General features: G+C 37.3%; 1 protein-coding gene across 5 annotated transcripts in view; it reads left to right on the top strand.

Annotated features, from left to right (window-relative positions):
* LOC131944009 (serine-rich adhesin for platelets) overlaps positions 1-12,287 on the top strand; it is an 83,969-nt gene that overhangs the window by 11,877 nt on the left and 59,805 nt on the right. For 4 of the 5 annotated variants that reach the window (XM_059304448.1, XM_059304447.1, XM_059304450.1 and 1 more), the window contains one exon: positions 3,080-5,046. In XM_059304448.1, the coding sequence (XP_059160431.1) occupies positions 3,300-5,046 (1,747 nt within the window). In that variant the 5' untranslated portion in view covers positions 3,080-3,299. Of the gene's footprint in view, positions 1-195; positions 268-3,079; positions 5,047-12,287 lie in introns of those variants that run through there. The other variant, XM_059304449.1, reaches the window with a different exon arrangement.

The following is a 12,287-nucleotide window of genomic DNA, read 5'->3' on the forward strand; positions in this document are numbered from 1 at the left end:
TATGTATTTCACATGTCTGAAGCCTTGTCTACTGTATTCAGGCTGATAAAATCTTTATTTTATGGACATTTTCTAGTGTGTACATGTTATTGTGAGATTTAAGTGCAGGACAGTGACACTTGAAAATAACAGGATTTCTCTCTTGGCTCTGAGCCATCTTTCTTTGACAACTAAGTCAAATAAACCTAAGCTTTGTTTTTTGTGAGTGTATTCAACCTGTGGTATTTAGTTGTCTAGCATTGGAGTCTTTGTTCATTAATATATAAGGTTAGTTTATGTGTTTGATCAAGATGTGGAGTTATTATATTTATTAAATATAGAGACCTTTAACTTTCATTATTTTTTTTAGATCAGAGGAACTTTCCAATTAAAAATGTTATATCTGTTAAGAATTTAAAAACCTTACATAGTCTATTACTTAGTTCTTGGGTCTCCAAACTATGGCCTGAGAGGCCCTCTTATCCGGCCGTGGAGATCTTTTTGTCCACAAAAAAAAATGTTTGTTGGAGTTCGCTGGGTAATTTTGCCCAGAAAAGTGAAAACAATTTGAAAGTGTAACTTGGGGTACAAATACTATGGCCTGCAGTGCTACAGACATTGGTGAAAACATTGGGACTCAAATAGCAAAAAAAATAATTCAAACAAGTTTCGCCGTTATCAATTTTGAATCGCTGGACAGCTGCTCCACCTCTCAACTGCTCATTAGAGGTGTGGATGAAGACATGAACATAACACAAGAGCTCACTTTCCTACATAACATGTATGGCACTGTTACCTGACATGTATGTTCAACAAGTTAAAAAAAAATATTTGTTGATTATTACTTGGACTGGACTATTTCCTCAGTTGCCTGACTGTTGATGGAGGAAAGAACAGGGGTGGCATAAAGAAAAGCTTGGTTGGACAAGTGAAATAGATGTGTAATGAGAAAAACATTCTACAACAAATGTTCCTACACTGAATTATTAACCAGCAAGCTTAATATGTAGACATAAGCAGTGTACTGAATCTTGTGGTTAAATATGTTAATATGATCACATGGGCTCAACAATAGACATGAGCAGTGTAATGAATCTTGTGGTTAAATGTTAATATGGTCACATAGGCTCAACAATAGACCATTCAGAGACATGTTGAAAGATACAGTCACAGAATTGCAAGATTTACCATATTAATCAGCAGTAAAATGGCTAAGTTGCGAGAAATTTTTGAGCAGAAAATTTTTAAGAAAGGAAATAAGTGACTTCCTGGAAAGTAAAGGCAAGCCACAGCCATTAATGTCCTATGAAGAGTGGGTATGAAAATAAGCCTTTGCTGCAGAAATAACTAGTCATTTAAATTTTCTGAACCTAAAACTACAAGGAGAGGAAAATCTAGTTTCCGTTCTATACACCCACCTAAAGCCTTAAGGCCTTCAGATCCAAACTTGTCTTGTTTTTGGAACAAGTACAAGCCAACAACTCGATGCACTTTCAGCAGTGCTAGGTCTTCATGGCTGAAGCAACAGCTGAGTTCCTCTCATCATTTGCATGCGAGCTCATGAAAGACCTCCAGCTGCAGTTTCAACTCAGACCTCAAGTGTGTTGTCTGCCCCAAACTGATATTTGATAGTTAATGCTGCCCTTAGGCTGAAAAATTTAAGACCCCTGACTTCTTGCAAGATGTAGAAACTCATGAACCTTATACTAGATCATTTCTGAAGTTTTGCTCCAGGGCCTGACACATCTGACTGCATTCATTTTAGATTGTGAATAGATTGAAGTTGAAGAAATGTTTTAAACATACTGTTTGATGCAAAGTATTTATTTTCTAATCATGTGGGCAGCATGGAAAACAAAGAATTCCTATAAAAATAAGAGAGATTGGTGCTATTGATCACATTTTAGATACTCCATTTCCCTATCAGAAAGCTTGTCCATCCACTTTTCCTACATTGGTATAGGTCATTAATGACAAACTTTTCCCACAACATTGGTGTAGGTCATTAATGACATACTTTTCTATGACATTGGTATAGGTCATTAATGACATACTTTTCTATGGCATTGGTATAGGTCAGGGGTCTCCAAACTTTTCAGTCCGAGGGCCGCATTAACTATCAAATTTCAGTTCGGGGGCCAGTTTCTTCCAGGAATGTCTTTAATTTTTCTGGGTAACGTTCCTCGGCCCTCACCAACAAACGTTTTTTCCGTGGACAAAAAGATCTCCGTGGGCCGGATGAGAGGACATCGCGGGCCGCATGCGGCCCGCGGGCCGTAGTTTGGAGACCCCTGGTATAGGTCATTAATGACATACTTTTCCTACAACATTGGTATAGGTCATTAATGACATACTTTTCCTACAACATTGGTGTAGGTCATTAATAACATACTTTTCTATGGCATTGGTATAGGTCATTAATGACATACTTTTCCTACAATATTGGTATAGGTCATTATTGACATACTTTTCTATAACATTCGTGGAGGTAAAAAAAAACTATCAGTTTTTCTATGACATTAGTGGTGGTTATAAATGACATACTTTTCTATAACATTGGTATAGGTCATCAATGACATATTTTCTTTTGACATTGGTGTATATCCCCAATGACCTACTTTTTACCTTGACAAATTTCCAGCAGGAAGAAGATTATGCAAATAATCAAATGTGCTGCGGCTGTAAAAAGTATGCAAATAATGAAATGTGCTGCGGCTGTAAAACCATAATTTACAGCTTAATGGCTGGATGAAGAGGCCTACAGCATTATAAATGTATTCGCAACTAACCAAAAGAAAAATTTTAAAAAGTTTCCTAGTAGAATATTGAAACACAAAACATTGGTTTCTACCCTCATGTACCAAATAAATATGTGATGCAACTAAACATAGAGATAAATTTACTAAAGGTTAGTGCAGTTAGCTATAGACTGTTCAGCCAGTCAAGTAGCTGTCACCAGTAAAGTAAAAAAAAAAATGTGGAATAAAATGGTATAAATTTATAAGACTACTTATTCAGTTAGTTATTTGTGTGTTAAAGACTTTTTGAATGCAACATTCTAACCTTTCCTGCTAACATCCTTGTTATTTTCATTTTACAGGGACTAACAAAGCCTGCTGAATCATGTGACTAACGCATGGCTTTTTTTTTTAATTAAAAAAAAATGCTTGTAAATAGTGGACTAACAGCTTCCACCAGCATTTTTGAGTATTTTGTCAAATAAAAGCACATTGATTTGCTCTTGGCTAGATAGTTGAAATTTTTAAAAGCTAAGTTGAGGGTAAAAGAGATTAGTGGCCAAGTGAGTGTCCATCCTGAAGATGTCTTCAAAAAATGTGTCGACTAGAGTGTCAAGGACATCAATTCACACACCACTTCAACCTGCCAGTGTCCAGGATCTCAAGGCTAAGTTTGACCCCTCCACTGGAGATCCTGCTGTCACCACTCTCAGCTCTGCAAAGATTAAAACTCTTCCTAATTCAGAAAAAAAACTTTCAACACAATCAAAAGAAAGTCCATTTGTTTCATCTTGTACTTCAAGCTCTAAGATATCGTCTTCTGTTACTATATCTTCCGTCAGTTCATCACTTCAAGCAGCAGCTCAGAGGAAACTTGGTGCACCAGCATCTGCCACATCAACCACTTCAGCAACCTCTTCCACAGCATCATCTATCACATCAACCACTTCAGCAACCTCTTCCACAGCATCATCTATCACATCAACCACTTCAGCAACCTCTTCCACAGCATCATCTATCACATCAAGCAAGTCAGCAGCAGCATCTGTAACATCTGCCAAGTCAGCAAGCTCTTCTAGCCTTTCATCTATCCCATCAGTAAACACCAGAACAGCTTCATTAGCTCTTACCACTGCCAGGCCTTTCTCCCCTTCAAAGACCCAAGCTAGCTCTGGAAAAAGTAGTCCAGTATTAGAAAACTCAAAGACTAGTGCAACATGCCCCCCTAGTATAGCAGCGCCAAAATGGGAGCTTAAATCAAAAAACCCTTGGAGTGCCAGTTCAAGTAGTTTAAACAGTATAACCAATGACACTAAAAGCATTTTTGAAAGAGACAAATGTGGTCGGCTAGAATTACCAGTGATGCACATCACAAGTACTGGAAATGATGTTACGGTTGACATAGCCAAAAAATCTCCTCATGATAGTAAGCTAAGAAATGGCAGAGAGACAGATGCCCCACCTACAGATAGCAGTCACACAGCTCAAAAAAATAATTCACCACCAACATTAGCTAAATCAAAATTTCATTCTGATAAACCTAATGCTGTTGAAGGGAGTCCCCCTGTGCAAAGGTCAAAGCGACTTGTAGCCAGAGAAATTCAAATTGAACGGCTGGACTCTGGTGAAAACATCACTTCTTATAAAGACAAACCTTTAAACAGCACAACTGCTAAAACTGAAGGCCCAAAACTTAATATAGAGCCTAAAAGTTCTTCTAAATCTGACATGATTGTGCAGGGCAATATACTGAGTGAAATTAAAGTGGAGAGAATTCCAAGCCACTCAGCAAAAACTGAAGCCAAACCAGAATTTGCACAAGTCAAGTTGCGCAATGTCAAGTCAACACTTGACCAGAAACCCGCTGTCACTGCCAAAAGTCCAGAGTTGAATGATAAAAGAATTTCACGTAAAATCAGTAGTGAAAGATTTGAGAGACTCATGATGGATTTCCAAAGAGGTGTTCCCACAGAAACGATTCCAAGGAAGGATTCTGAAACTGACCACATCATTCTTCAGCAAAAAGCTCGTGAACTAACCAAGTCTGATGTTGTTGATGACATACCCATCATTGCTAAGAAAAAGAAAGAAGAGTCCATATTTACAGAGGGGCTCAAAGTGTCAGACTTTGTGAAACAAGTAAACAAAATGAACCCAGATTTGGAGGGTCCTCCAAAGTGGAAGATACAAAAAGCTCGGAGTCAGACAAGTTCTACAGCATCAAGTGATGTAGGAGGGGACAACTTTTATCAGGGGATTCCAGGAGAAGAGGATATACACAATGCCAGTGAGGAGGATGATGACATTTATGAAGTAGTGGCCCATCGAGGTAAGTCCTGCTTTAGTCTTACACTTTCTGTTGGTATGGAAGTGATGTTCTCTCACTGAGGGCTAGACTAGTAGTTGTGTTAGCACACTGTCTCAGTTGGTATGGAAGGCACTCACAGTCAGGGTGTTTCTCACTCACTCACAGACAGGGTGTTTCTCACTCACTCACAGTCAGGGCGTTTCTCACTTACTCACAGACAGGGTGTTTCTCACTCACTCACAGGCAGGGTGTTTCTCACTCACTCACAGACAGGGTGTTTCTCACTCACTCACAGTCAGGGCGTTTCTCACTCACAGTCAGGGTGTTTCTCACTTACTCACAGACAGGGTGTTTCTCACTCACAGACAGGGTGTTTCTCACTTACTCACAGACAGGGTGTTTCTCACTCACTCACAGACAGGGTGTTTCTCACTCACTCACAGTCAGGGCGTTTCTCACTCACAGACAGGGTGTTTCTCACTTACTCACAGACAGGGTGTTTCTCACTCACTCACAGACAGGGTGTTTCTCACTCACTCACAGACAGGGTGTTTCTCACTCACTCACAGACAGGGTGTTTCTCACTCACTCACAGACAGGGTGTTTCTCACTCACTCACAGTCAGGGCGTTTCTCACTTACTCACAGACAGGGTGTTTCTCACTCACTCACAGGCAGGGTGTTTCTCACTCACTCACAGACAGGGTGTTTCTCACTCACTCACAGTCAGGGCGTTTCTCACTCACAGTCAGGGTGTTCCTCACTCACTCACAGACAGGGTGTTTCTCACTCACTCACAGACAGGGTGTTTCTCACTCACTCACAGACAGGGTGTTTCTCACTCACTCACAGACAGGGTGTTTCTCACTCACTCACAGTCAGGGTGTTCCTTACTTTGCAGAGTGTTTCTGTGATTTTTAGTGCCATTAAACTTCTGTACCTCAGGACATGGCATGACTTGTCACACAAATACAGTCTTGCAAAATAAAAAACTACAATATAAAGAGTAATGTGGACAAAAGCCAGCCAGATCAAATAACAAAGGTTTTAACACAGTTATGTCCCCTACCTGCTGGATTAGAGTTTCAACTAATTTTCCCTTGTTCCTAGTCTAAGTACATCATACACAAGGACTTTGCACAATTCCCCATTTCTTGAGCTCATTTAAAACATAAAAGAATGTTGTAGACATAACTTCACAGTGATCAGTGTATGCTGTCTTGCTATTATGGTGATCTTCTGTCACTGTTAATCTGAATGAGCTTGAAAATTTTGTTTGTTGCTAAGTTTGTTTTTTGCATGCTATTTTAGCTATTGTTTGCATAACTAATCTGATCTATCTATAATCTATAGATTACTAAAACAAATATTTAGGCTATATATAAATTTATTTCTATATTTCTTGTTACGGCCACCTGGGGTTTGACTAAAGGTTTTTCAGTGATTTGATATTTTTACTTAAAGCAACCAAAGCTTGTTGAGACGAGCAAGCAGTCAGCTGTAATTGGGGATTGGACTCGACACTTTAAGCTGTGCATACTTACACTAGCACCTAGAGTCCTAGAGACTAGGTTATTAAAAGTAGTCAACGTTACAGTCTTTGGGACTAGGCTATTAAAAGTGGCCAACGCATATATATTACTTTGTGCAGACCATGGTTTGACCGCTGGTGTCAGGTAGGGGCTAGTGTTGGTAGTGTAGTTTATGGCTGGAACTTTCATTGTCTGGCCAGTTTTGGCTGTGGGAAACCTGGGGTCTTGTCTAACTGGGTTGGACTCTTGTGGTGGTTACCCCCTGCACCTGGATAGGTAGGTGTTGTGGCAGCTTTATGTTAGGTGTTGTGACTTTATCCTAGCATTCAAGTTTTAAAAATATATCTAATTAGCCGTCCCGGCCAGGCCCTGCACCCTAACCACAACCAACCAAAACCAAAACACACAAAAAAATGCCAACATAACACAAACGCAAGCACAAACACAAACGTAAACAAAAAAGCAAATGAAAACAAACCAAATCCAAACACAAACCCAAACCAAACACAAAGAAAACGCTAACATAAACGCAGAGGGCTTACAGTTTAGCCGAGGGCGCGAAATCGAACCCTGCCGGGCGGACGAGCCTGTTTCAATTATATTACCTCAAGCTGGAAAGAAGTAAACATAGAGGACATTTAGGAGTTGGCTTCTTAAGAGATTTAAAAAAATGATTAGTAAATAGTACGTTAAGTGTATAAAATAAATAAAAGGCAATATTAAAAATGCCCACAACATTGCACTTGATCAATCCCTGCTAATTATGTTTTATTTTTTTTTCAACACCAACACAAGTAAATAAACCAGGAGTGATCTCCCCTAAACTTTCTCAAATATTCTTATATAAAAACAACAGGGGATGGGAGCTCAGGATATATACATGATTTTTAATCTATTTTAAATACTTAAACTTTTTAAAATAGAATAAAATCTCGTGGAAAAAGAATTGCACATTAAGTGAACGCCAAATAAAATGTGCATAATAGTGCGCAATATTATTAGTACTTTACAAATTTACATTAGTTTTTTGAGAAATCGGAAATAGCGTAAATTACTACTTCCGGTCAACGGAAATTACTCAAATTTGACAGAAGATAGAGAATTAGATCTTTTACTTACATGTGAAATTTCATTTATCTTACTGAAATAGTACTCAAGTTATAGGCTTTTGAAAAATTCAAAGTAGAAAAAATACCAATACCGGTTATGGAAATCGTTCAAAATCCGTTGATATCGATCTACGATTTTGATAAAATACTTATATATGAAATTTCATCAACCTAGCTGTAACGGTACTCAAGTTATCGTGTTTACACACAGATACACACACACACACAGATATACGGAGAAGATTGCAAAACTATGTTTTTCCGATTCAGGGAGGTGTAAAACGTCGAGATTTCCAAAAGATTTTTTTTTTTGCACGATTACAAGACTTTTTCTATACTTTGTATATACGAGAAAGTAAAAAAAGAAAAAAGATTTCCCCCAATGTAATGTTTTTGTAAAGAGAAGTAATTGTGTTTTCCTAATTAATCAAGGAAAGTAATGAGTGCTAAATAATTTTCAGACACAATTGTGAAAGGTAATACATTTTTTTTTAAAAATTTGTTTTGATGGACATGCCAACGATTATTACATTTACAATAAGTTTGAAAAATGAAAATGGTTTTACAACACCTTCATTATTAATTTTTAACATCATTAATTTAGATGTTTAACGCTATATTTCTTTGTAATCCACGGCCCGCTGGCCCAAACATTCAGAATTGAGCTTTATATATTAGATTCCTTATTGTTCTTTGTCTTGTTTACAAACAAGTTGCTACTCATTCTGCATTAGACCAGTTAATGACTCCTAACCAACTCATTTCCCAAACCTAATAGGGAGGAAAAAGCAAATCTCTTTGGACAGGATTTTAGCTGCCTGTGTAGAAGAGTGAGGAAAGCATGGAGAAAAATATCAAAGACCAGCAAAGATATACAAATGCTGTGTAAAAAAAAGTGGCATCTATATACAAGTGTGTGTCAAATAGTGGCATTTATATCTATTGCTGTGTAAAAAAGTGGCATTTATATAAAAGTGCTGTGTAAAAAAGTGGCATCTATATACAAGTGTGTGTCAAATAGTGGCATTTATATCTATTGCTGTGTAAAAAAGTGGCATTTATATACAAGTGCTGTGTAAAAAAGTGGCATCTATATACAAGTGTGTGTCAAATACTTCAAATAGTGGCATTTATATCTATTGCTGTGTAAAAAAGTGGCATTTATTGTATAAGTACTGTGTTATGTGGCATTTATTATAAGATGTTCTGTGTAAAAAAAAATGTATTGTATGTTTCATGCTGGTTTAACTCTTGCAGATAAGAGTTATCTGCTTGCTTGTCATCAGCCACCACCACTGCTGTGTTATCAAACAGGTGTTGTGAACACCCCCCATCCCCCACCCTATCTTGTAGGTTAGATCTAAGTGTAAGCCTACAGCAGTGGAGGGTCCCTGTGTGTCAACCAGTTGAATGCATGAAACAGCACACTGGAATGAGGCTAAAGTATGTGTTTGTATACACAGGCCAGTTGTGAGAGTTTCTTGTGCTTAGCATTTTATACAATTACAGGCCAGTTGTGAGAGTTTCTTGTGCTTAGCATTTTATACAATTACAGGCCAGTTGTGAGAGTTTCTTGTGCTTAGCATTTTATACAATTACAGGCCAGTTGTGAGAGTTTCTTGTGCTTAGTATTGTATACAATTACAGGCCAGTTGTGAGAGTTTCTTGTGCTTAGCATTTTATACAATTACAGGCCAGTTGTGAGAGTTTCTTGTGCTTAGCATTTTATACAATTACAGGCCAGTTGTGAGAGTTTCTTGTGCTTAGCATTTTATACAATTACAGGCCAGTTGTGAGAGTTTCTTGTGCTTAGCATTTTATACAATTACAGGCCAGTTGTGAGAGTTTCTTGTGCTTAGCATTTTATACAATTACAGGCCAGTTGTGAGAGTTTCTTGTGCTTAGTATTGTATACAATTACAGGCCAGTTGTGAGAGTTTCTTGTGCTTAGCATTTTATACAATTACAGGCCAGTTGTGAGAGTTTCTTGTGCTTAGTATTGTATACAATTACAGGCCAGTTGTGAGAGTTTCTTGTGCTTAGTATTTTATACAATTACAGGCCAGTTGTGAGAGTTTCTTGTGCTTAGTATTTTATACAATTACAGGCCAGTTGTGAGAGTTTCTTGTGCTTAGCATTTTATACAATTACAGGCCAGTTGTGAGAGTTTCTTGTGCTTAGCATTTTATACAATTACAGGCCAGTTGTGAGAGTTTCTTGTGCTTAGCATTTTATACAATTACAGGCCAGTTGTGAGAGTTTCTTGTGCTTAGTATTGTATACAATTACAGGCCAGTTGTGAGAGTTTCTTGTGCTTAGCATTTTATACAATTACAGGCCAGTTGTGAGAGTTTCTTGTGCTTAGTATTGTATACAATTACAGGCCAGTTGTGAGAGTTTCTTGTGCTTAGTATTTTATACAATTACAGGCCAGTTGTGAGAGTTTCTTGTGCTTAGTATTTTATACAATTACAGGCCAGTTGTGAGAGTTTCTTGTGCTTAGCATTTTATACAATTACAGGCCAGTTGTGAGAGTTTCTTGTGCTTAGCATTTTATACAATTACAGGATGAAAGGGTATTACAGTAGATTGTAAGCTACTGTTCGTGAATGTAGTATTTTCTATATTTAGTAAGTACTTGTTTATTTGTTTGAAATTTGAATTGTTTTATCTTTACCTTAGTAGACAATATCTTTCTACATATATTTACAAGTAAGATGTATGTTAGGATGGTCACCAATTCCTGAAACATGTTTTTTGAAAAACCTACACAGTAAACAGAGTGGGATTGTAGTAATTGAGTGCAATACTCTTCCAACTTGGAGCTCTAGCATAAGTGGAGTTCTGACAGACATGTGATGTCTGTTACTTTTATTTGTCCACAGCTTACGAATTCCGATCTAGTTACATATATACATATATCTATGTGTATCACTGATCAGTGCACTCTGTATTCTTTATTCCTACATCCTCTACTTTTATAAAATGGTATTCTTATGTCTTTAAACTTATGTGAAAAATCTGTTGTTTTTTTATGCCATCACTGCAATTTAAGCAGGTATTGTTTTCTGACAGAGCAGATACCAGGCTAGTATAAGCAAGCTGTGTTGGTAATACAAACTACTGCCTGGTACTAGCACATTGTTTTTTTCCTACCAAACATTTCTAAGCTCAAATAATTTTTTGCTGAAGCTAATTTATCTAACATGGTTGTATTACAGTGTCATATTCATTTCATTGTTAATCAAAATTTTAAATAAAAATGACATAAATATTCACACACATATATTCACACACATATATTCGCACATATATATTCACATATATACATATATATATAAAACAGGGTGGTCCTTACATGCAAAATGTTATAATTTTTTATGGTTGGCACCATCTGTTTTGGGTTATTATTTTGTATAACAACCTTTCAATAAAAATATGGGGAGAAAATATCAAAATTTAGAGGTCACTACAAAATATACTGTTTTGCCTGAAATTGAGATTTTGATGTTTGTTTCACATTTTAAAATAAGATTATTTTAAATCAGTTAACTAAATACATTTTGTAATTCACTGTAGTAACAGTTGTGTTAAATACAGACATAGCTATCCAAAGTGTTAGTACAATATTAATATCACAATTAAACTTACAAATATTTTAATACTTACTAGCGAACCCGTCCACGCGTTGCAGCTGTCTCAGAAGAAAGTATGACTTGATATTAAGAGGGTTTCATCAATCCAATCCTACATTCTTAGATGTGTGACATTGTTTTCTAAAACTGAATTATTTCGATGTAAACAATACCTGCGCTATATTTCTTGAATCAGGTTTTTCGGGACACTGGTTTATCTACAATATTGCCCAGCACGGCCCAGGGCGTGGTGCATGAAAGCCTTATGTGTATGTTAATCACTCTACGTAATAATGAGGTAGAACACACTGCGACCGCCTAGGTCTCAGGGGCGTAGAGGGGCACTCTAGGGGACGTAGAGGGGCACTCTTGGGAGCCCCCAGTTACGTTACCTCAGGGCCATCACATACAGCCCCTGGCTCTGTTTAATCATCGAATGTTGTGTGCCACTTCCATAGCACTCATGGGAATACCGTATATAGAGAAGAATCAAATTGTCGCTTCTCTGCGATGGAATGAAAGGTGTAGTAATGCATAAAAGACAGACACACACCCATACATTGCTTTTTTACTTTCTCGTATATACGAAGTATAGAGAAAGTCTTGTAATCGTGCACAAAAATCACATTAAATTTGGACAGTTTTCGCCGTTTTACTCCTCAGTCCTTCATCACATCCGGGATGTAGAGGACTTGTTTTAATCGGGCAAAAATTATAAATCCAAATATATCAAAATTTTGGCGTTTTATGCGTAATGGAGTCGTAAAAACTGGATTGTCCCATTCTGTCTGTGTGTGTGTGTCTGTGTGTGTGTCTGTAAATACAATAACTTGAGTACCGTTACAGCTAGGTTGATGAAATTTCATATACAAGTATTATATCAAAATCGTAGATCCTTATCAACTTGTGAGTGATTTCCGATAACCGGAAGTGGAACTTTTTCTACTTCAAATTTTTCAAAAGCCTATAACTTGAGTACTATTTCAG

This window comes from Physella acuta, unplaced genomic scaffold (genome assembly GCF_028476545.2).
Source record: "Physella acuta isolate Inbredline_101_S28 unplaced genomic scaffold, ASM2847654v3 ptg000476l, whole genome shotgun sequence".
Taxonomy (NCBI): Eukaryota; Metazoa; Mollusca; class Gastropoda; family Physidae; genus Physella; species Physella acuta.